Source organism: Chrysemys picta, chromosome 5 (genome assembly GCF_011386835.1).
Source record: "Chrysemys picta bellii isolate R12L10 chromosome 5, ASM1138683v2, whole genome shotgun sequence".
Taxonomy (NCBI): domain Eukaryota; kingdom Metazoa; phylum Chordata; order Testudines; family Emydidae; genus Chrysemys; species Chrysemys picta.
The window spans coordinates 138,444,039-138,464,126 of record NC_088795.1 but is presented as its reverse complement, the minus strand read 5'-3'; the positions used below and the strand labels follow the sequence as shown (position 1 = coordinate 138,464,126).

Genomic DNA, 20,088 nt, shown 5'->3' with positions numbered 1-20,088 from the left:
AGATGGTAAGCTCTTGAGGGCAGAGACTAACTAGAGAAATAGAGGGAGGAAGGAAGTATTATTATCCCGATCTTACCAATGGGGAATGGAGGCACAGCGAGAGGGAGTGATTTGCCCAGGGTAACACAGAGGGAGCTTGTAGCAGAGTTGGGGCCTGAACCCAAGAGTTGAGTTGCATACAATCCTGGCCCAGTAGAAGGTGGGGAATGAGAGAATTAGAGGGAGGGAGACAATATCTGGGCCTAAGAGGAAAAGATCTGCTCTAGTCCAGCTAGAAGTTATGGGCTTGATTCAGGAAGGACTGAAGCCATGGCTGTATGTAGCGTAGTCGTAATTGCTGTGATGGTGGGTGTATCTTCTTTCCCAGGCCTGAAGAAGAGCTCTGTGTGGGCCAAATGGTTGCCTCTCTCACCAACAGAAGTTGGTCCAATCAAAGATATTCCCTCACCCCCTCTTGTCTCTCTGTATGGCTACACTACATGGCTACACTACAGAGTCATGGCTACACTACAGAGTCTAGGCCAGCACAGCCTACTCCTGAGGGAACTCTGCATCACTGCATGTGCGCAGAATTCATGTCCCCTGCAGATGTATTTGCTTCCCCGCAGAAAAATGACTTCTGACGGGGAAGCAAAGGGAAGCCTCAAGAGTGGTCAAACGCCCTCCCTAGCAGCGCAGGCAGGTCAGTTTGGGCACCTGAAGAAGCCAGCAGAGACATAAATCACTGTGGGGGAGGGAACTGGGCAGTCTTGTATGTGAGAGAGATACTCTGTCCCTCTTGCATGCTATTGCGGCATGCTCGGCATGTAGGGGGCAGGGCTTTGGGTTGTTTTTGAGGAGGTAGGCATGGGGCAGTCTCTGTCCCCTCAGGCAGAACAGAATGTAGCAGCCTGCCTGCTTAGTGAATTGTTCCCATTGTCTTTGTGAATTCCCCCAGGAGTATAAAACAGATGTAAAAGTTTTACATTGCCAGAGGGGTGTAAAGGACAGTATGGACTTATAAATGCTTATGATGCTTTAGTGATTAGAACTGGTCTAAATTTTTGAACTGAAAACATTTCCTATCAAAATATGCTCTATGAACTGTTTGCTACTGACCTTTCTGGAGATGGTCAGTAGCCAATATAAATTGTGAGTTTGATTCCCCAGCCCTCACTTGCTCTTCGGTTGCCTATGATGTAACGCTGCGCATATGGCTGCACATATTTGTTGACTAATAACTAGAAATAAAGGGTCAAACCTAGCCACATTACTATTAGACAAAGGAAGTTTGGAGATTTCCTCCAACGCTCCCCACTCCCGTTCTCCATCCATTGTATTGTAATTTAAATAAATTACCAAAATAATTGAAACCAGCATGATTATATTGTGTTATGTTGACAAATAAAATATGCAGAATGTTAAAATATTGTGCACAGAATTTTTGATTTTTTTAGGCACAGAATTCCCCCAGGAGTAATAGCCCCTAGTGTAGACACTGCCTATGCTCACAGAGCTTCTGCTGACACAGCATCACCAACTCCCTGAACCACACTAGCTATGCTGACAGAAGCACTCTTCTTTAGGCCTAGCCTCAGTGTAGAAGCAGCTAGGCTGATACATTCGGCACAGCTGTGTCGCCGCAGCATTTCAGTGTAGACACTCACTACAGTAACAGGAGGGCTTCTCCCGTCCCTGTGATCCACCTCCCCAAAGGGCGGTAGCTAGGTCGATGAAAGAAGTCCTCTGTCATCTTAGAGCTGTCTACACCGGGGGTTAGGTCGGCATGTGGATTTTTCACACCGCTGCATCATAGCTCTGCTGATGTAGACCAGCCCTTAGGTTCTATCACATAAGGGGTGTGAATTTCTCACACTGCTAGCCAACCTGGCTATGGCAACAGAGCCTGGTAGTGCAGACCAGGCCTCGGTGAAGTTGTCTAGCCTGTGTTCTACAGGAGATCAGATTTGATGATCATGATGGCTTCCCCTGGTCTTAAAATCTATGAATCTTCTGAGACCCAGCCCAGTGTCTTTAGCCCACAACCATCCTTCCTCTCACAGCTCAAACAGCAAATGGTTTGTTTTGGGCGACCAATGCAGGGTATGAGAGATGGTACACAGGCTCTGCCACTGGGCTAGGAGATGTGAACGACAAAGAGAAAATCATGGGTCCAAATGTCTCTCACTCTTGAAGATGCAGCTGGACCCCTGAGTCTGAAACCCAACAAGGCGGGAGGGTCTCGGAGCACGGGATCCAGCCCGAGCCCTAATGGCTACCCTGCTATTTTTAGCCCCGCAGCCTGAATTGAGCCAGGCTCTGAGACGTGGCGCTGAGGGTTTTTCTTTGCAGTGTAGACGTACCATAAGGGAGCCGGGTGCTCAGCTCCCATTGAAAAATCTCCCATTGTGAAAATATAAAATGGCTTGAATATTATTGGGCCATCAGTTTTACAAGACTGCTAACCCCAAGCATTCAAATATCACGTGTCTGGCCTCAAAAAGTCCTGAGATTGGCTTAAAAAATCATGAGATTTACAAAAAAAAAATAGATTGTGGGGGTGGTTTATTTGCCTTCCGCTTTCTGAGCCTTTAGGAGGTACTCGGGTCATGTTTTCAAGTTTTTCCCTGCAACCCCAAGGGCTAGAAACTTACTCTATTTTTAACGAAAGCTGGGATTCTCACTTCATCACATGACTCCGGGAGCTGGGACTTTAAGCACAACTATCAAACGCCGTGAAACTTGCAGAAAAATTGTGACCATTTGGCAACACGTTGAGAGGAAGGATGCTCTAGTTGGTTAAGCTAAGGGACCGGGACGCCAGTAAATAAATCTGTGCTGACCTGACAGCTTTGGCTCTTGTTGGCGTGTGACCTTGGGCAAGTCACTTAACTTTGTACCTCAATTCCCCTTTTGTAAATCGAGGGCAAAAGTGCTTCCAACCCCTCTCTGCTGTTGTGAGGCGCTCAGACACAGGGAGGCGCTCAGACACAGGGAGGGTCTGACTCTCTCTTTCTCCCAAGCGGCTGTAAAATGCTCCCAGATCAGAACGAGAGCATGGCTCCCTCACTTTGCACTGGTGGGCACGGCTACGGGGAATCAGGCCCACTGATTCCAGTGGGGAGTGCCGACAGGAAGGAATGGCCCGTTATTACTTATCACAGGCATTTTTATTTGTCCTTTCAAATGCTTAATCTGTTTAAGAGGTGGCAACGCGACGCGTACAATGGAACCTACTGCAGTGATTCTAACGGGCGCAGCACAGAACTCATGGCCCAGGGGGTGGGGGAGAAACGAAGGTGGCTTTAAACCACCTCAATAGTCTCCCAATCCTAGGTTGCTTCAGGGCCTGGAGGGCCCCTAAGCGCCTGGCTGAATTATGACAGCCTCTTGGGGCTGCCCTATGGGTGGAAGAGGAAGAGCTGCCTGGAATCTCTGCAGTGCTATATGTTATGGCCGGCCCCCCAAACACGCCCCTTTCCCAGCCCCTTGCAAGCCCCCTAAACTGGGTCCTTGGGAGGTAGCCATATGGCTGTCTTCCGCAGTACCTGTTCTCCCCCCGGCTGCAATCAAAGCTTTTACGGCCCCTTTATGCCCCATGCAACAAAAAGGGGCCAGAACCGGAGAGAGGATGCTTGTATTGGCTTTAAATAAAAATCAATAGCAAGAAGCGCCCCGATCTCGCGGCCTAGCAAAGAGCAGTTCGGGCAGGTTACATGAACAGCCCGACCCCGCAAAGCGCTTCGGCACGTGCTTCGCTGTATGCACAGCGCAAAGCCCAGCCCAGCGCTAAACACTTGCTGAATTTTACACACCAGAACCCGATCCAAATTCCATTGAAGGCAGCGGGATTGCTCCTGCGTGCGAAGGTCAGCGCCTGTATGCCTGCAGGATCGGGCCCTCCGTGAGTAGCAGATTCTAAAGAAATCACAAAAAATCTCATCCCGGAAAATGGCAAAATTTAACTCAACATTTTGGGGGGGGGGGGGGGGAAGGAAAAATATTCATCCGTCTGACTCTGAATCAGTGAAAATCAAGCCCTGGGGGTGAAAATCTTGGCTCCCCTGAAGCAACGGCAAAATTCCCATTGATTTCAGTGGGGCCAGGGTTTCACCCTCGGTACTTCCATATCAGTGAGAATTTTGCCATTGTCTTCAGTGGGGCCTGGATCAAACCCTTTGTGGCCAATTTACACCACCCTTTACCACCCTACGTGACATTAAACCAGACTTCCATGGATGTAACACCCCTGTAGTTGGTGCATGACAATTCCCACATCATCCACAACTCAGCCCCTGGCCCATACCTAGTGTTTGATATAATGATGCACAGTGTTAGCAATACCCCTTTAGAGAGATCCTGGGGGCAAATTAGGTGAAAATGCAGATTTTTGTAAACTAAAAAAAATGAGATTGGAGCACAATCAAAAGTTAGACATAAGCTTGGATTAATATTAGAAATAACAAACCGGAATAATGCTCGATGCAGAATCAAACCTGCATATAAATGCTTTCCCTGCGTTAACGGCAAATGACATGAAATCAGATTTCGAGCTTACCTTGGCACCCAGACAAGGCAACACTGGACAAGTACATGGGAATCAGAAGGTGAAACTGACTTTGCCTTGGTCTTCACTGCAAAACAAAACAAAAGGTGTGGGAAGGCTGCAGCGGGATAACTCACATGCTTTAGCATAAGAGCTGGAAGTAGGGGTGCTGCAGCACCCATTGGTTTGAAGTGGTTTCCATTATATACAGGGTTTACAATGGCTCTCGGCACCCCCACTATACATATTCTTCCAACACCCCTGCCCCGCTGTGAAATTGTACCTGTATTTTTTTCTGCGAGGTAGCTAGGGCGAGGTCAGTATCATATCCCTGTGTGTGTCAAGTATCAGAGGGGGAGCCGTGTTAGTCTGGGTCTGTAAAAAGCGACAGAGTCCTGTGGCACCTTATAGACTAACAGACGTTTTGGAGCATAAGCTTTTGTGGGTGAATTCTGACGAAGTGGGTATTCACCCACGAAAGCGTATGCTCTAAAACGTCTGTTAGTCTATAAGGTGCCACAGGACTCTGTCGCTTTATCCCTGTCTGTGGTTGACCTTGCCTAGGCTGCAGCTGGGCTGAGACCCCAGTCTGTCATGCTAACCCACTATCGTCCCATTGTTTCCTTGAGCTCCCTGGTCGGTCAGTCTGTATCCATCAGTTATTGTTCATCCTAAGTTATTTGAAAAGGTTCAGAGGAAGGCCACAAAGATGATCAAGGGTATGGCACGGCTTCCATAGGAGGAGAGACTGAAAAGGTTAGGGCTGTTCAGCGTAGAAAAGAGACGGCTAAGGGGGGATATGACAGAGGTCCATAAGATCATGACTGGTGTGGAGAGAGTGAATAGAGAAGTTTTACTCTTTTACACGGTACAAAAACCAGGCGTCACCCAATGAAATTAATAGGCAGCAAGTTGAATACAAAGAAGAGGAAGTACTTCTTCACACAGTGTGTAACTAACCTGTGGAACTCATTGCCAGGGGATGTTGTGAAGGCTATAACTAGGTTCAAAAAAGAACTAGATAAGTTCACAGAGGCTAGGTCCATCACTGGCTATTAGCTGAGATGGTCAGGGACGCAACCCCATGCTCTGGGTGTCCCTAAATCTCTGACTACCAGCAGTTGGGAGTGGAGGATGGGGTGGATCACTTCATATTTGCCCTGTTACGTACTCTCCCCCTGAAGCCATGGTATGGGCCACTGCTGGAGATAGAATACAGGAGTAGATGGACAATGGCCCAACCCAGTATGGCAGCCCTTATGTCCTACACGTAGATTTTGTTCTGTGTTTGTACAGCGCCTAGCACAACGGGGTCCTGGTCCATGATGGGGCTTTGAGATGCCTCACAAACACAAGTTAATAATAATAAAACAGTTTATCTCATGTTAAAACTACAGAGCTTGTCTCCACTAGGATTTTACAGCCCAACAGAGAATGCACATTAGTTATCCCATAGTTAGAAACGCACTTTTTTTTTTTGGCGGTGAAGACAAGGCCTTATTTTCACTCGCCAAGCTGAATTCAGTGGGATTTCTGCTTGAGCAAAGACTGCGGGATGGAACCCTCAGCTCCTGGAGTTACATGATTATGTATTATCCCAGTTCTCATATAAAAAACATCAGAAAACTTCTAGCCCTTGTGGTTGTGGGAGTAAAGCTTGAAAATCTGACCCTAGCGTAACCTAGGCTAAAGGTTCAAATGGCAGAAGCCAAATACAAAGAACTCCAAAAGTATTCTTCTTATTATTATTATTTTAGTCTCATGATTTTTAAGCCAATCTCCTGAGTTTTGGTGGGGGAGGGGGCTTGTCATTTTTGAGCCCTGGAGGTTGGCGACGCTGAAATTGTCAACATGCTAAATTATAACAAACATCTAACAAATCAATGCCGGAGCCCTATGATCTAGGCTGCCGGTGTGCTCACACCACTGCCTGGCATGCTGGCCTGTTTCATTGTTTCCCTTATTGGTCTGTCCATATCCACCTGCTGTCTCTTTGTCTCCTGCATAGATTGTAAACTTTGTGGGACAGGGACCATCTTGTGTTTGTACAGCGCCTAGCGCGATGCAGGTTCCTGGGCACTACTGCGATACAAATCATAAATAATAATCATCGGCGTTAATCCTTTACCCTGCATCAGAGGAGCTGAATGCAAAGATTTCCTCCATCGTGACGCTTGTGTGCGTTAAAAGCAATGCAAGCCCCCGGTGTAAAGATGCCCCGAGCCCATTTTTTGGTTTGTTTGTTTTGTTTTTAGGAAATTTCCACTGCATCTTTGTCTGCCGGGAAGGCTGGCAGTTCAAGTCAGATGGAAATGCAGCCAGGCCCTTCCCATTGAAAGAGGCTAGGTGTGAAATTTCTCATGGGCAAAGAAGTGACAGCTGCAGGGTGTCTAGAGGAAGGTGGGCGAGAGAGAGAAAAAAATCAGCAGCCAGAAAGAGACAGAAATTCTGAAAGCCGCAGCCCCATTTTTGAGGGGTGGGGGGGGGGGAAGGAGCTTTCTATGAAGGGATTGTAAAATGCACTCCCCCTGGCCTGGGGAACAAGGCCCCCCACTCTATCTAATAATCATTAGCATCAATTAGAATCGTTTGAAGTGGGCAGCATCTTTGTCGCTTTGCAAAAAAAAAAGAAAGAAAGAAAGAAAGAAAACCCTTTTCAGGGAGCCTGTAACAACATCTGGAGCAAGAAGAGGCTGGACTCAAGTGCCCCACTTTCATCTCTTGTCAAGGTGCTTGGAATGTTAATACAGCTCCATTCTTTAATGGAGTTGTCAGGAAATGCTTTTCACCCGGGTTCCTTTGGCTCAAGGGGGGCTGTTTACAAAGGGCTTTTATTTAAAGTGTTCTAAGAAACTCCCCCGCCCCTTTTAGTTTCTACTCCCTTTAAAAACAAAACAAAACAACAAAAAAGGAGGATCAGGGACGACCTCCTTTTATCTCCCCTGCCTGCTCCCCTGCACTGGGCATATGGGTTGGAAACAGACCCCATGCAAACCCCAACCTGGCAGCCCTGTGTCAGTGAGCCAGGGCCACTTGGAAAGGAGGGGGGTTGTTAGCAGGGCAAGTGCCTGGCTCCCCGGGGCAGGGCTCCCCCCTGTTTTGCCAGCTGGCTGGTGCGACATTTCCCAACTCGTTAACGCTGGGTGAAAATCCCCAGCTTTTTAACAGAAATACATTAGCAGAGCACACAGTGCTAATGGGAGACAAAATGCTTCATTAGCTAGCTAATTCTACCACAGTGGCAGAATACAAAACTCACCTTGCTGTCACTGCTGCCTGTCCATCCAGCTCCCCCTTTCTTTCTACCTCCCTAATTTCTCTCTCCCACATCTTTGCTCTGTCCCCACTGCTCTGCCCACCATCTAGCAGATCCCCCTGACTCTGGATCATCCCCCCGACTATAAGAGCTGTTTGATGGACCACAATGCACCAGGCAGCCCCATGAGGAGTTTTTTTGCTTCTTTTTAACTGGCCCGCTTCTTGCTGCCTTTCATTTCACTCCAGTTGGGGTTCATAGATTTGAGGAATGAATCCCCCTTCCTCACCCCCTTAGCTAGTGTGAGCTCCCCTTTGGCATCTGTGAATCTCTTCCTTGTCCCTAATTTAAAAGCAAAATTCTGCGCTTGGCTGGATTCTATCCCAGTCCAGTTTGACGGTTGGAATTTTAGCATTGACTCCAATGGGAAGATCAAAACCATTGTTACTTTATGTTTGGTTTATCCGCTCCCCCCGCTCTTTATTAATTTGTATGTGATGCCTTGTGTGAAAGAAGTTAGTATACATTTTTTTCTCATTCATCCATCCATCCATCAATCCCCATTCACACCTCTCTATCTGTATTCTAATATTGGGCTATGTATTATTCTAGCAATATCAAATCACTAGAGAGATCTGTTTAAAAGCAGATGGGCTGAGGGCCATTATTATTAATGTATTGTCATTTTTTATAATAGTAATTAATTATAGCTACATTAAATATATGTATATATTAAAATAAATTATCAGGTTCTCTTTGAAGTTTGCACAAGGAAAAATTCTATTTTCTCCATTTAAGTTTTGTATTTATTTGCAAATATTTCAGAGGATTTTATTCCACATAATAGTTATTATTTTCAGTAACTATATGCTTTCCTTATACTTATATAATGTGCAATAATTATAAGAGTTATTAATCATTAGGTAGAGAATATTAAAGATGCTAACCAGAACAAGTTACATTATCTGGAATTTAAAAGTTGGACAAGAGTAACAGACTATTGACCCTGCAAACTTATTGCAAAACATCAAAGAGGAACTAGAACTGGAAAACATCAGTCTCTGCAGAGTTTGGAAGTCTATTTTTTATTGCCAGAGTCTCCAATTTTGCAAGCGGCTTAAGCATATGCCCTAACTTCAAGCACGTGACTTCAGTTAGGAAGGGTTTGCAGGACTGGGGCCTTACATTGTAACAAGGAGCAATAAAACCTCAGCTGTATTTTTTTTATTCACGTATTTCCAAATTGTCACGGAAGGCAGCTTGCTAAATGGGAGAAGTAAACTCTTTACAGAAAAAGCTGATGGATTCTTTTGTACCAGCACCTGGTTATCATCTCTCTCTCTCTCTAGGTTCTTGCCTGGACACCCATGCCCCGGATATTTCCTTACGAACGACATCATCTAATAGTATTCCAATAGAGTTTCTTGATTTACATTTGCCCTGAAATACTCAGTCTGATTCTCTTTTACAGTAAGGCGCATATACACGGCTCTGACAGCGTAACGGAGCTTTAATACGGACATTTACATTTGTGCCCACTTTAAGGCAGGTTTGTTAGTACACACACACTTCTACATATATCTAGGTTTTATTTTCAAGTTAAAGCCAAAAGGCTCGTAGCCTCTGATGTCTGCACCAAACAAATCTAGGGCTTGCAGGCACAGACTGCCAGGACTCAGACATCAGCAATGGAAGATGCATTTTCTTGAGGGTGACAGAATGAAGAGAGAGACCAAAAAGGATAAAGAGCTGGAAAGGGCTCTGAAAACTCCCAGCTTCCGAGGGAACATTGGTGCTTCCTGCCTTGGGTGACAGTAGAAAGGCAACCAGGGAGCAGGAATCAGCCCTAGGATGTGGATGGAACAGTACAGAGACATACACACAATTACACACACCAGTGTACACACACACACACACACACACACACACATATACAAACTGAAATAACAGGTTGCAAATTAACAGTGAATTTCGGCTCCATATCTCAGCCCCCTCTTGCACAGAGACTTGTGTGTGTTTAGGTGCATTAGCGCGTACAGACGGGTGCACGTATACACATTGTGTGTGTGCGTGCGTGCAGATATTTGTATGTATATATTTGTGGTGATGTGTGTTTGTGTGTGTGTGTTCATGTGTCTGTGCATTTCTGTGTTTATATTGTGGGTATGACCGTATTTTTACATGTATCGTGTGGATGTTTGTGTGTCATTCTCTGTACTTTTGTATCTAGGTGTGGTGCGTGTGTTGTGTATGCGTCTACGCTTGTATTTATAGTGTGTATATTTGTGGGGGGGCTTTTAGATGCACGTTGTGTGTGTGTGTGTGTATTTGTACGGGATGTGAGACCTCCCTTCCCATTCCAATTTGATCATTCCAAGCAGACCTGGCCCTTGTCATAGGCCATGCTAGGCTGTCCCCTGCCTGTCCCAGCCCAGAGACACTCCCTGTCCTACAGGCACCCAGCAGAGCATCAGGCCTTGGAACAGCCTCTCCTTTCTCCACCCAGCTGCAGCCTGCTTTGCATATTAATGTCTTATTTACACTTCACAGGGGAAGCCCTCGCTATAAAGCCACCTTGGGCCCTTCCTGTGTATAAAGAGCCAGCTAGCAGGCTGAGGCCCGGGCTGGGAGAGTGCAGCTTGCACCGCATCTGGAAGCGGCTAAGTCCCAGTCTGACCATCAGCCACAGATCTGCTGACTGAACATGCTCCAGAAGCCGGTCTTCCCAGGTCTGCTCAACAACATCCTGGCAGCAGCAACAGACTCATCTGGCCCCCCAGCTTCTCCAGATGTTCCCCAGCTCCCTCGGAAGACCCCTTTTAACATTGACGCCATCCTCTCCAAGCCAGAGCCCCAGAAGAAAGGCGCTGCCTCTGCCAGATGGTCCTCCAAGCTGCCTCTGGAGTGGCACAGCTGGATTTACCCAGCCACCTACTCCATTGGCCTCATGCCCTACCCAGCCATGTACCTGGATAAGCCGGGCTATGGGGTTCTGCACCAGCACCAGCAGCTGCAGAGGGGCTGCCTGTTCTCTTATCCCAGCTGTAAGCAAGACAGTAAGTAGTGTTTAAACTGGAAGGGCTACAGGGGTGAGTGGGTGCGTGTGTTCTGGGGGGTGTGTGTGTGGAGGGAGGGGTGTGTCTGTGTGTCTGTTCCTAGGGTGTTTCTGTCTAGTGTGTATGGGGGTGAACGCATGCATGGGGTGTCTGTGCCCGGTTTGTGTATGTGTCTGGGGTGTTTCTGTCAGTGTGGGAGTGGGAGTGGTGGTCTGCCTCAGGGGTTCTCAAACTTGGGGTCACAAGGTTATTACATGGGGGTCATGTGCTGTCAGCCTCCACCCCCAAACCCCACTTTGCCTCCAGCGTTTATAATAGTATTCAATATGAAAACATGTGTTTTTAATTTATAATGGGGGGGGGTTGCACTCAGAGGCTTGCTGTGTGAAAGGGGATCCCCAATACAACAATTATAGTGCTAATGGTTCTCCGTCTGGATCTGTGAATGGGGTGTTGCTGTCTGATGTGTATGTACATGTTTGGAGGAATGAGGGGTGTACGGGTATGTGGCATGTCTGCATGTGTGAGGCATACCTGGGTTGTGTATAGGGTGCGTGTGTGTGTGTCTGTCTCTCTAAACTTTAGGGTGTTTCCATTCAGTATGTGTGCACATGTACTGTGGTGGGTGAGGGGTGTATGGTTCTGACCCATTTCTGCCAGTGTATTTGTATGTGTCTATCTGTGCATGAGGTGATTCTGTCTTGGTGTCGTTTGTGTGGAGGTTGGTTTGTATGTCTATGTGGGTAGAGGGTGTGTGGCAGATGTCCTGTATAGGAACTAGGTATTATTATTTTTATATGCAGCGTGTCATAGAATCATAGGACTGGAAGGGACCTCGAGAAGGGGAAGCCGTGTCTGTGGAGCTGTAAGGGGTCGTCTGGAGGATAGCAAGCGTTCTGCCTTAAACTTTAGGGAGGTTGGCAAGAGATACAGACTCAGGACTGGGCAGGAGCAAACTGTGACCCTCAGAGCTTTGACTTTTCCTGTACTAAACCAAACTAGTAGAAAACCCAAAAGGTTTATTTTAAAAATTCTTTTAGGACCCCTGAGATTTTCGGGGTGCATCTCACACCCCATCCCCAGCTACTTTGTTGTGGGCACTGATGCAGTCACAGACAGAAGCTCAGTTTAATTTCCTGAAGTTTCCAGACTCTGCTCAGTTTCTGTGTGTGGCAGTGGCGGGGGTAGGAAAGAGCACAGTAATTTCCCAATATTTATTTCTGTTTCTGGGTTAAAGGGGCTGATGCTTATTAATCCTGAGAAGCTGATGGGTGAAGCGAGCCCATGGTTTGGGGTTTATTTTCTTAGGGGCTGATCCTGCAGATTTGTGTGTGAATAACTTTGCTGCAGTTGGAACTACTCATCTGAGTAAAATTCTTCTCACATGTGTTTGCAGAATCTGACTCCAAAGTTTGTGAGGCTTTTTAATGCACATGCACCTAGGGCAAAAAGAGATTTTTGTTTTTAAAGTATCAGATGAATTTGGGTTTCCTGGGCAGAACCAGAGACCCATGGAGTTGGATTGCTGTAACAGAGGGCAGATTTTAGTTCAGTGTGTGTATGTTCCTGTCTCCTCTGTATTTACATCAAACCATATGGTATCATTGATTTTTAAGCAAAATTAACCCTTTATCTCAATGAGTAGCCTCGCTTAAAAATACATGGTGCACTGTGGCCCATTGAAATTTATTATCATAGAGCGTGCAGGGGCCAATCCCATGGTTGGTAACAGAGGCAAAACTACCCACCTAAATCAATGCAGATTTTTGCCCGCATAAGAAACCAAGATTTGAGCCCTAGAGTTTTTTAGGATTTAGATACTAAAAGTTTTGTTTATACTCAGAAGCCTTTTAAAACTATTTAATGTAGGTATGTAATTCTTATTATCTCTTTTCTTAGACCGTTTCATATCTGTACATTTATATATTACATTATAATTATATTGCTAGGTGGTGACAGTATGCTCGGGCAATTTGCAAAATGATTTTATAAATGATTTAACTCCAAATCCTATTTACTACTATAATAAATATATCATAACTTAGTTATTATATGACAGCTCTTCTGGTGTAAACAGGCTCAAGTCAAACTAACATTGATTTATACCAGCAGAGAATCTGGCCCTACATTATAGTGTTTATACACTCAGATATTTTAAACAGCTATCATCACACATTAGTTTATTCTCCGAGCATGTTTTTATAGCTATAACAGTTACAAATATTATATCTTAATGACTAAAACAACGGCCCTGATCTTGCAGACACATAACACACCTGTTTCAGAGTAGCAGCCGTGTTAGTCTGTATCCTCAAAAAGAACAGGAGTACTTGTGGCACCTTAGAGACTAACAAATTTATTAGAGTATAAGCTTTCATGGGCTACAACCCACTTCTTCGGATGCAAGCTTTCCACTGGAGTAATCCCATTGACCCAATGAGATTGCTCTTGTGCATAAAGTTAAGCATTTGCAGAAGAATTTGCAGGATCAAGGCCTATAATTCTAACAATTTATAACTGCAGTCTACCTATTTTTATGGTCAGAAACATTTTAATATCGACATTTCAAGTTCCCAGTGGTTTATATAGACTATATTTTGATACTTGGAAACCTTTTTAACTCCTACCATGATCATATCGGACCATGATCCCACAGGCTGATCCATGCAGGTGGATCCCTATGCGTTTGCAGAGCCCCTCTAAAGTCAGTGGGGCTCAGTAGGGGAACAGGGACCCACACATGTGGATCCAACTGCAGGATCAGGGCTTTCCAGTGTAACTATTTATTAGCAAGGGGCCTGACTGCAAACCCTCTGCCTCCAGCCCTCCACACTCTGGGGTGGTCAAAATCGGAACCCAGATCCAAAGCACAGGCAGAACCAACACCTCGGACCCTAACAATCCTAGACTTAGGAGAGATGGATTCAAAATTCAGAAAACTCCCACTTATTCATTATGCAAAGGCCCCCATCCTGCAACCCTCCTGGGTTATGGGGATCCCTGAAGTCAGGGGCTGACTCACATAAGTAAGGCTTACTCATGTGAGTAAGGCGGCAGGCCCAAGCCCTGCATTTATTTTGTGTAAGAATTCGAAGCGTGTGGGAAAGAGTTGGCAGATCAGGGCCTGAGAAGCAATGTTGCCCGTTCTTGAGTTAGTGTAGTTTGATGATTTTTTATTAAGAATTCCATACTATTATACCAACCAGACACTTCTGAATAATATAGTAATTATTGTTATGCCAGCAATATACATGGGACCATGCAGGACCCAAGACACACCTTGCCATAGAGAATTTACAATCCAGCTCCCCAGTACATAAGCACAATATTATCTTTACTCTCAAGCAATCCCACTGAATCGTAGTGTTTGCTGGATCCGGCCCTGAACAAGAACTTCCAGTATAAGCAATGCATGGAGCGGGTCAAATCCGGCTCGCCTCACTCACGCACCGACTTCCTTGGGACCAGGGTCGGCCCTCTGTCAATGAAGGGTTATACTGGCTGGCAGAGGCTGTTTCTTTCCTCAGGGCATTACTGTTCCTTCTCTTCCATCCCTCCTTAGCCCCTGTGGACTGGATCAGCCATGCTCCGAAACCAGCCACTGTAGCTAGTAGGGTTTGGAGCAGGTAAAACACATTCACCCACCCTAAGGAGAGTTAACAAGGGCTGTGACGGGTGCTTTCTTTCTGTACATGTGTCAGGCATTTCCTGCAAGGCAAATTGGGCTGTTTCTGTGTTTTGCCTTGCTGACTCTTGCCCCTTGCTCGTAGGTCTGGAGTTTTCTGGTTGCGTAGGAGCTGTCTCGCTGGGGCCTTCTGTTCCTTGGAGATCCAGGGGGCCCTGTAAGATGAAGAGGGTCCGCACAGTTTTCAAACCAGAGCAGCTGGAGCGGCTGGAGCAGGAATTCCTCAAACAGCAATACATGGTGGGCACGGAGCGGGTGGATCTGGCGGCCACCCTGCACCTCACAGAGACGCAGGTAGGATATCTCCCCCCTTCCCCCGAGGCCATGAGCAATCTGGGATCTCTACATGGTCCCTGGGGTCAGGCAGAGATCCAGGCATGGTCCCTTCCTGGGACTGCAGCCAGAAATGACAGCAGGAGATGAGCCACCTAGCAAGTTTCAGGGCTTCTGTCTCTGTTACAGTGTGAGGAGCTCCCGTCAGAAGGAGCTGATTCTCCCCAGAAACGGGGAGGGTCCCTGCGGGGTCTAGTCTCCCAAGGGAAATCCCATGACTAGGGATATTTAAAACTAGATGAGACAAAGCACAGGCAAATCATGATGCATAGCTAACCTGTGGCCCTATCCTATAAGATATCACTGAGGCAGGAGGCAAAATAGGCTTAGAAATTTGCCTGAATAATAACAACCTCCACTGATGCATTTTTAGCCTACTTAATGGATGGATTTGGGGTATAGAGGCTCCTGGTTGAGGGCCCAAGCCAGCCAAAGTGTTGTAGGTTAGAAAGACCCTTCCTGTATGGGAAGATTACCGTGCAATTGTCCAAATGGGGCCATCGTTCCTCTGCAGCAGCGGATACTGGCCACAGCTGGAGACAGGAGACTGGAGTAGGTGGGCCACTGGTTTGATGCAGCCTGGCAAGTCTTATTGTACTGCAAGGATCAGTTCTGAATTAGCTAGAGAAGGTGGACTAGATGAGCTCATCTTCCATCTCTAGTTTCTATGATTCTTGGTTTTTGTCACTGCGCATGTGACCGTCATGGGGGCTGAGGGGCACAAAGACCTCTGGGAACTGGGGACTCTTTCCATGATCGCTGATTTGCGTCACTTTAAAGAAGGCCTAGGAGTCGGCCCCACCCTGCCAAGCCAGCAGCACTGTCCCCCAGCTCTTCTCCTGCTTTCGCTGATCATTGCTGTTCCTGGTTGGATGACCCAGAAGGAGCTTTGCCATTGACCTCATCAGGAGCAGGATCGGGCCTTATCTTAACCGGTCTAATCGCCCCCTTCGTGCCGAGGTGGCTGGCACATGGGGCTGCTTAGGGAGAGCTGCATTCAGACAGAGTCACATTTATTTTTATACCATTTTCATGCTCAGGCACCCCCAGATTGCACATTCCCATCCAGCTTGAAACAGCTGCCTAGCTGGGGCACCCACGTATGGAATCTGCCAGCTGGTGGCTCCATGTCATAAGTCAAAGCACCGGAGATGGGACCACGCTGTGCTCCCGAATTGTGCTGCAGCCCTTCTAAAGTCTAAGGGGCTCCCCCTGCTCCCATCAAAGCCAATGGCCAAACTCCTATTGGCTTTCATGGGGCGCAGCTAAAAAAACCCTGGTTAATCCGGTGTATGCTGCATGACCCCGGTTTTAACCAGAATGGCTGTTTTGCAGCTGGGTTCCCCCAGCGTGACAGTTACCGCAGTGTAGCCAGGATCCACGACTGCAGGGCTCACGAGCTTCCAGATCTTGGCTCACTTTCCAAGACAGACCCAGGAGGGTAGCCGAGATTTGGCTCTGCCTGCTGGGAACGACACAGCCGCTTATTTCATTTTAAACACAGTTTGGTTACACGGGGCGGGGCGGGGAAATTCTGGCCCCACTGAGCCGAATGAGAGTCTTGCCGCGGACTCAGTGCGGCCAGGATTTCACTCCTCATTTTGGGAAGTTTATAATTTAAAGACAGCACAATCAGGGTGAAGGTTTCGGGGAAGGAATTTGGGTCCGGTGGGTAAAGCCAGGGACGGGGAGTCAGGACTCTTGTGATCCATTTCACTATAGTCTGTGTGCAGATGGCATGACCGCCATGTGACTCAGTTTCCCCATCTGTAAATCAGGGACAATGCCACTTACCAACCTCGCTGGGCAGTTGGCAGGCTTAGGTAAATTATAAATTAATGGAGATATCCCATCTCCTAGAAGGGACCCTGAAAGGTCATCGAGTCCAGCCCCCTGCCTTCACTAGCAGGACCAAGTACTGATTTTGCCCCAGATCCCTAAGTGGCCCCCTCAAGGATTGAACTCACAACCCTGGGTTTAGCAGGCCAATGCTCAAACCACTGAGCTATCCCTCCCCCCATGTCTGTAAAGTGCTTTGAGAGCCTCAAAAGAAAGGAGCCACCGCTTTATTTATAACTATTATTAATAATCTTCATGGCCCATGTTGCCAAGAGCCTTTTAGCACCAAGTGCTTCTGCAGGTGAAACTCCAGGAGTCAAGGGGACTTGCCTGTGGAGGGATTACAGGATCGGGCCCTGCTGACACTTTTAGCGCAGTTCAAAGACTTGCAGGGTCAGGGCTCTAATGCCCCCGAGCCTTGGCCCAGAGCGAGTGGTTTTCATTGCCCGTTGTGCTGAATCTCTCCTAGGTGAAAGTCTGGTTCCAGAACCGGAGGATCAAATGGAGAAAGCAAAGCCTGGAGCAGAAGAAAGCGAAGCTGGCGCAGTTTGGAGGGACGCAGCCTCTTCCTACGGACTCCACGGACCTCGAGAACAACGAGGAAGACACGGTGGATGTGGAGGTCTAAGTGGCTTGAGAATTCCCTGCTGCAGACGTTGCTCTTGCAATGGAACTAGCGGGGGTTTACAGCTATGCCCAAGCAGAAGACTGACCAATGAAGCTACCAGGGAGTTAAGCAGCTGCTCCACACATGCGCTTCTCCAGCCGGATAAATAGATCAAGCTCTTTATCTGAATGCTGACGATACCGGACTGACCTGGCGCTGCCTAGGATGAGTCCGTGATATGCAACACCCACTGTCTGGCAACCTCACACTAGACACCCAGGGCCTGCTGCTCATCAGGTCAGTTGCGCACAGGCTGACCAGACAGCAAGTGTGAAAAATCGGGACAGTGGGTGGGGGGTAATAGGAGCCTATTTAGGAAAAAGCCCCAAATATCGGGACTGTCCCTATAAAATCGGGACATCTGTTCACCCTAGTTCAGGGGTTCTCAGACTTTTGTATTGGTGACCCCTTTCACATACCAAGCCTCTGAGTGTGACCCCCCCCCCTTAAATATGTAAAAAAATGTTTTTAATGTATAACACCATTATAAATGCTGGAGGCAAAGTGGGGTTTGGGATGGAGGCTAACAGCTCGCGACCCCCCATGTAATAATCTTGTGACCCTCTGAGGGGTCCTGACCCCCAGTTTCAGAACCCCTGCCCTAGTTGCACATGGCAGCTTCCAGGCTAGGGCCGCAGTGTGTAAAACCAGATAACCCACAAGTCTTTCTTTTCTCTATTGAAATGCCAGAAAGCCTGGCCCCTTTCCAGCAGAAAGACTGGGGTTAAAATTAGAGATTGGGGAGAAGGGGGCAGTCATAGAGTTCAAATCCAGATCCAGACATCAGTGCATGTAAACGCAGTGCTGTTGTGGTTTATCAGCCCCCTGGCGCTGCTGAACTACCAGGTAGAGTAGCCCTGGCAGAGAGAGGAGTGTTAAGAGAATCAGACTCATGACTTTTTCCCTGGTAGCCTCCCTAGTTAATTTTATTTCCATGTCAAGTTTGAAGTTCAGATCTGCACAAAAAAATACTTCACTAAAATTTGCAGTAAAGTAAAGGGGATCTGACCAAACTAAGGAGAAAAAAGTCCAGTTGGCCATAATTGAGGGCTTGATACTGCCACAAGCACAATTCTCATTGATTTCAATGGGAGCGCCGCTGCTATCCCTATATACTGAACCCTGATTCTCATCTTATTTTCACCGATCCTCGACCGGTGTAACTCCATTATCTGCCATGGAGTTATTCCTGGTTCATAGCGGCATGAGAGGAGACTCAGGTCCTTCCAGGTCAATGTAAGACTAGAGGATCAGTCCAAGGGGTAGTTTTCTGAAAGCTGTAAGCACCTGGGGCTTAGAATGAAAGTGCCTCCAGGCAGCCCTCCTGCGTCGCTGCAATAAGGATTTGTACATTTTTGCCTCTCTCCTGGCCTGCAAAGCGCAGATCAAAGACCTCAGTCCACCCCTATGCACATATTGCATTACCTTTACCGTGCAGAGGTGCGCTCAAGTGGCAAAATCTGGGCCTAGCTTTCAGTTACCTCTCTCCGTAGGGCAGCGTTTGGATCTGGGATTTTGCTTCGGCCCATTATACAAATTTTGCTTTGGATTTCAAACACCGTCTTTATACCAAGCACGGTATTACCCCCACCCTCAGCCAGGCGCACACACTCATTATGACACCAGCGGTAGTTGCTATGTTGTGTCTTCCATCTCTGCATTATGTACCGCGTGTCAGAGGAAACAGCATCTGGTGGTTTTGCCCCGTATCTCACAATAGAGCCAGCGATTGTATTTTTAACAGGAGAGCAAACTGGGTTTGTGACCGTTGAGGACAGGTGAGGCTCAATCCCTCTTCTCTTTCATTGTATTAGGTGTGCTTTGAGTGCACACTGCCAGCTGCTCAGGGCGCTCTTAGCACCCAAATGCTCAGTACCGTGGCTTACCGCCACGTGTGTTTGCTGAAGCCCAGGCAGGACTGCTCCAGGATATTAAAGCAGCTGGCTGCCTGGCGGTCGGCCCCAAATGCTCAGGATAATTTATTGTGCCTCTTTTTGAACCAGAACATTGTAAATAACGCGACTCTTGTCTTATTTATAGACATAGCCCCGTTTCTTGGACACTGTAATTTATTTATTTGCTTCACATTCGACCATAATAAAAACTAGTCGATTTCAAAAGAGCTACAAAGGGATGGGAACTGGGAGGCGATATTTTCTTCCAAGCAAAGATGTGACTGGGTGGCTCGCAGGGGGATTGGAGCCTGTGGGTGATGGAGCTCAGACTGCACCACCTTGGCAGATGGTTCATACGTTCAGTCAGATTCAAGCTGCGATTTCCCATCACTGGTGCACTAGCCATTTTCCCTCTCGTTTCATCTACAAACCAGGATGACCCATAAGAGGGAAGCCAGCCAAAGCGGTGGTTAGGGGCCATGGTATCACTAGTAAAGAACAAAAGACGGTAATGTGGGCCAGCCAAACCACTGAAAGGGTGATCTGCCTTCTGATTTTCCACAGTGCCTCGCACAACGGGGCCCTGATCTCTGATCCAAGTAACTCATAAAAAGAGAGTTGGTTCCTCAGACCTCTCTGGATTCCCTGATGCTCCCTCGGCCTCCAAGACCAGACCATTCAAACAGGCCCTTCTACCCTGTAGGAAAGGGCCCACCACAATTCACAGGAGGTGATGCTCCACCCAGGCCATGTCCCCCTTTCTTCCAACCCCATCACAAATACTAGATCCAGCATGGGACCAGCTGGGTGAGCTGAGTCAGAAACCACCCAG

General features: G+C 47.3%; 1 protein-coding gene across 2 annotated transcripts; it reads left to right on the top strand.

Moving 5' to 3' along the window:
- Positions 1 to 3,747: 3,747 nt before the first annotated feature.
- On the top strand, positions 3,748 to 19,481 carry LOC101932422 (homeobox protein not2-like). 2 transcript variants are annotated; one of them, XM_065597301.1, is made up of 4 exons: positions 3,748 to 3,848; positions 10,332 to 10,837; positions 14,608 to 14,816; positions 17,164 to 19,481. In XM_065597301.1, exons 2-4 carry the CDS (start codon positions 10,486 to 10,488, stop codon positions 17,320 to 17,322), a joined length of 720 nt encoding a protein of 239 aa, XP_065453373.1. In that variant the 5' UTR covers positions 3,748 to 3,848; positions 10,332 to 10,485; the 3' UTR covers positions 17,323 to 19,481. The 2 variants fall into 2 exon arrangements, with proteins under 2 accessions (XP_065453373.1, XP_005291522.1); XM_005291465.5 differs by lacking the exon at positions 3,748 to 3,848 and having other exon boundaries at positions 10,205 to 10,837.
- Positions 19,482 to 20,088: the final 607 nt, after the last annotated feature.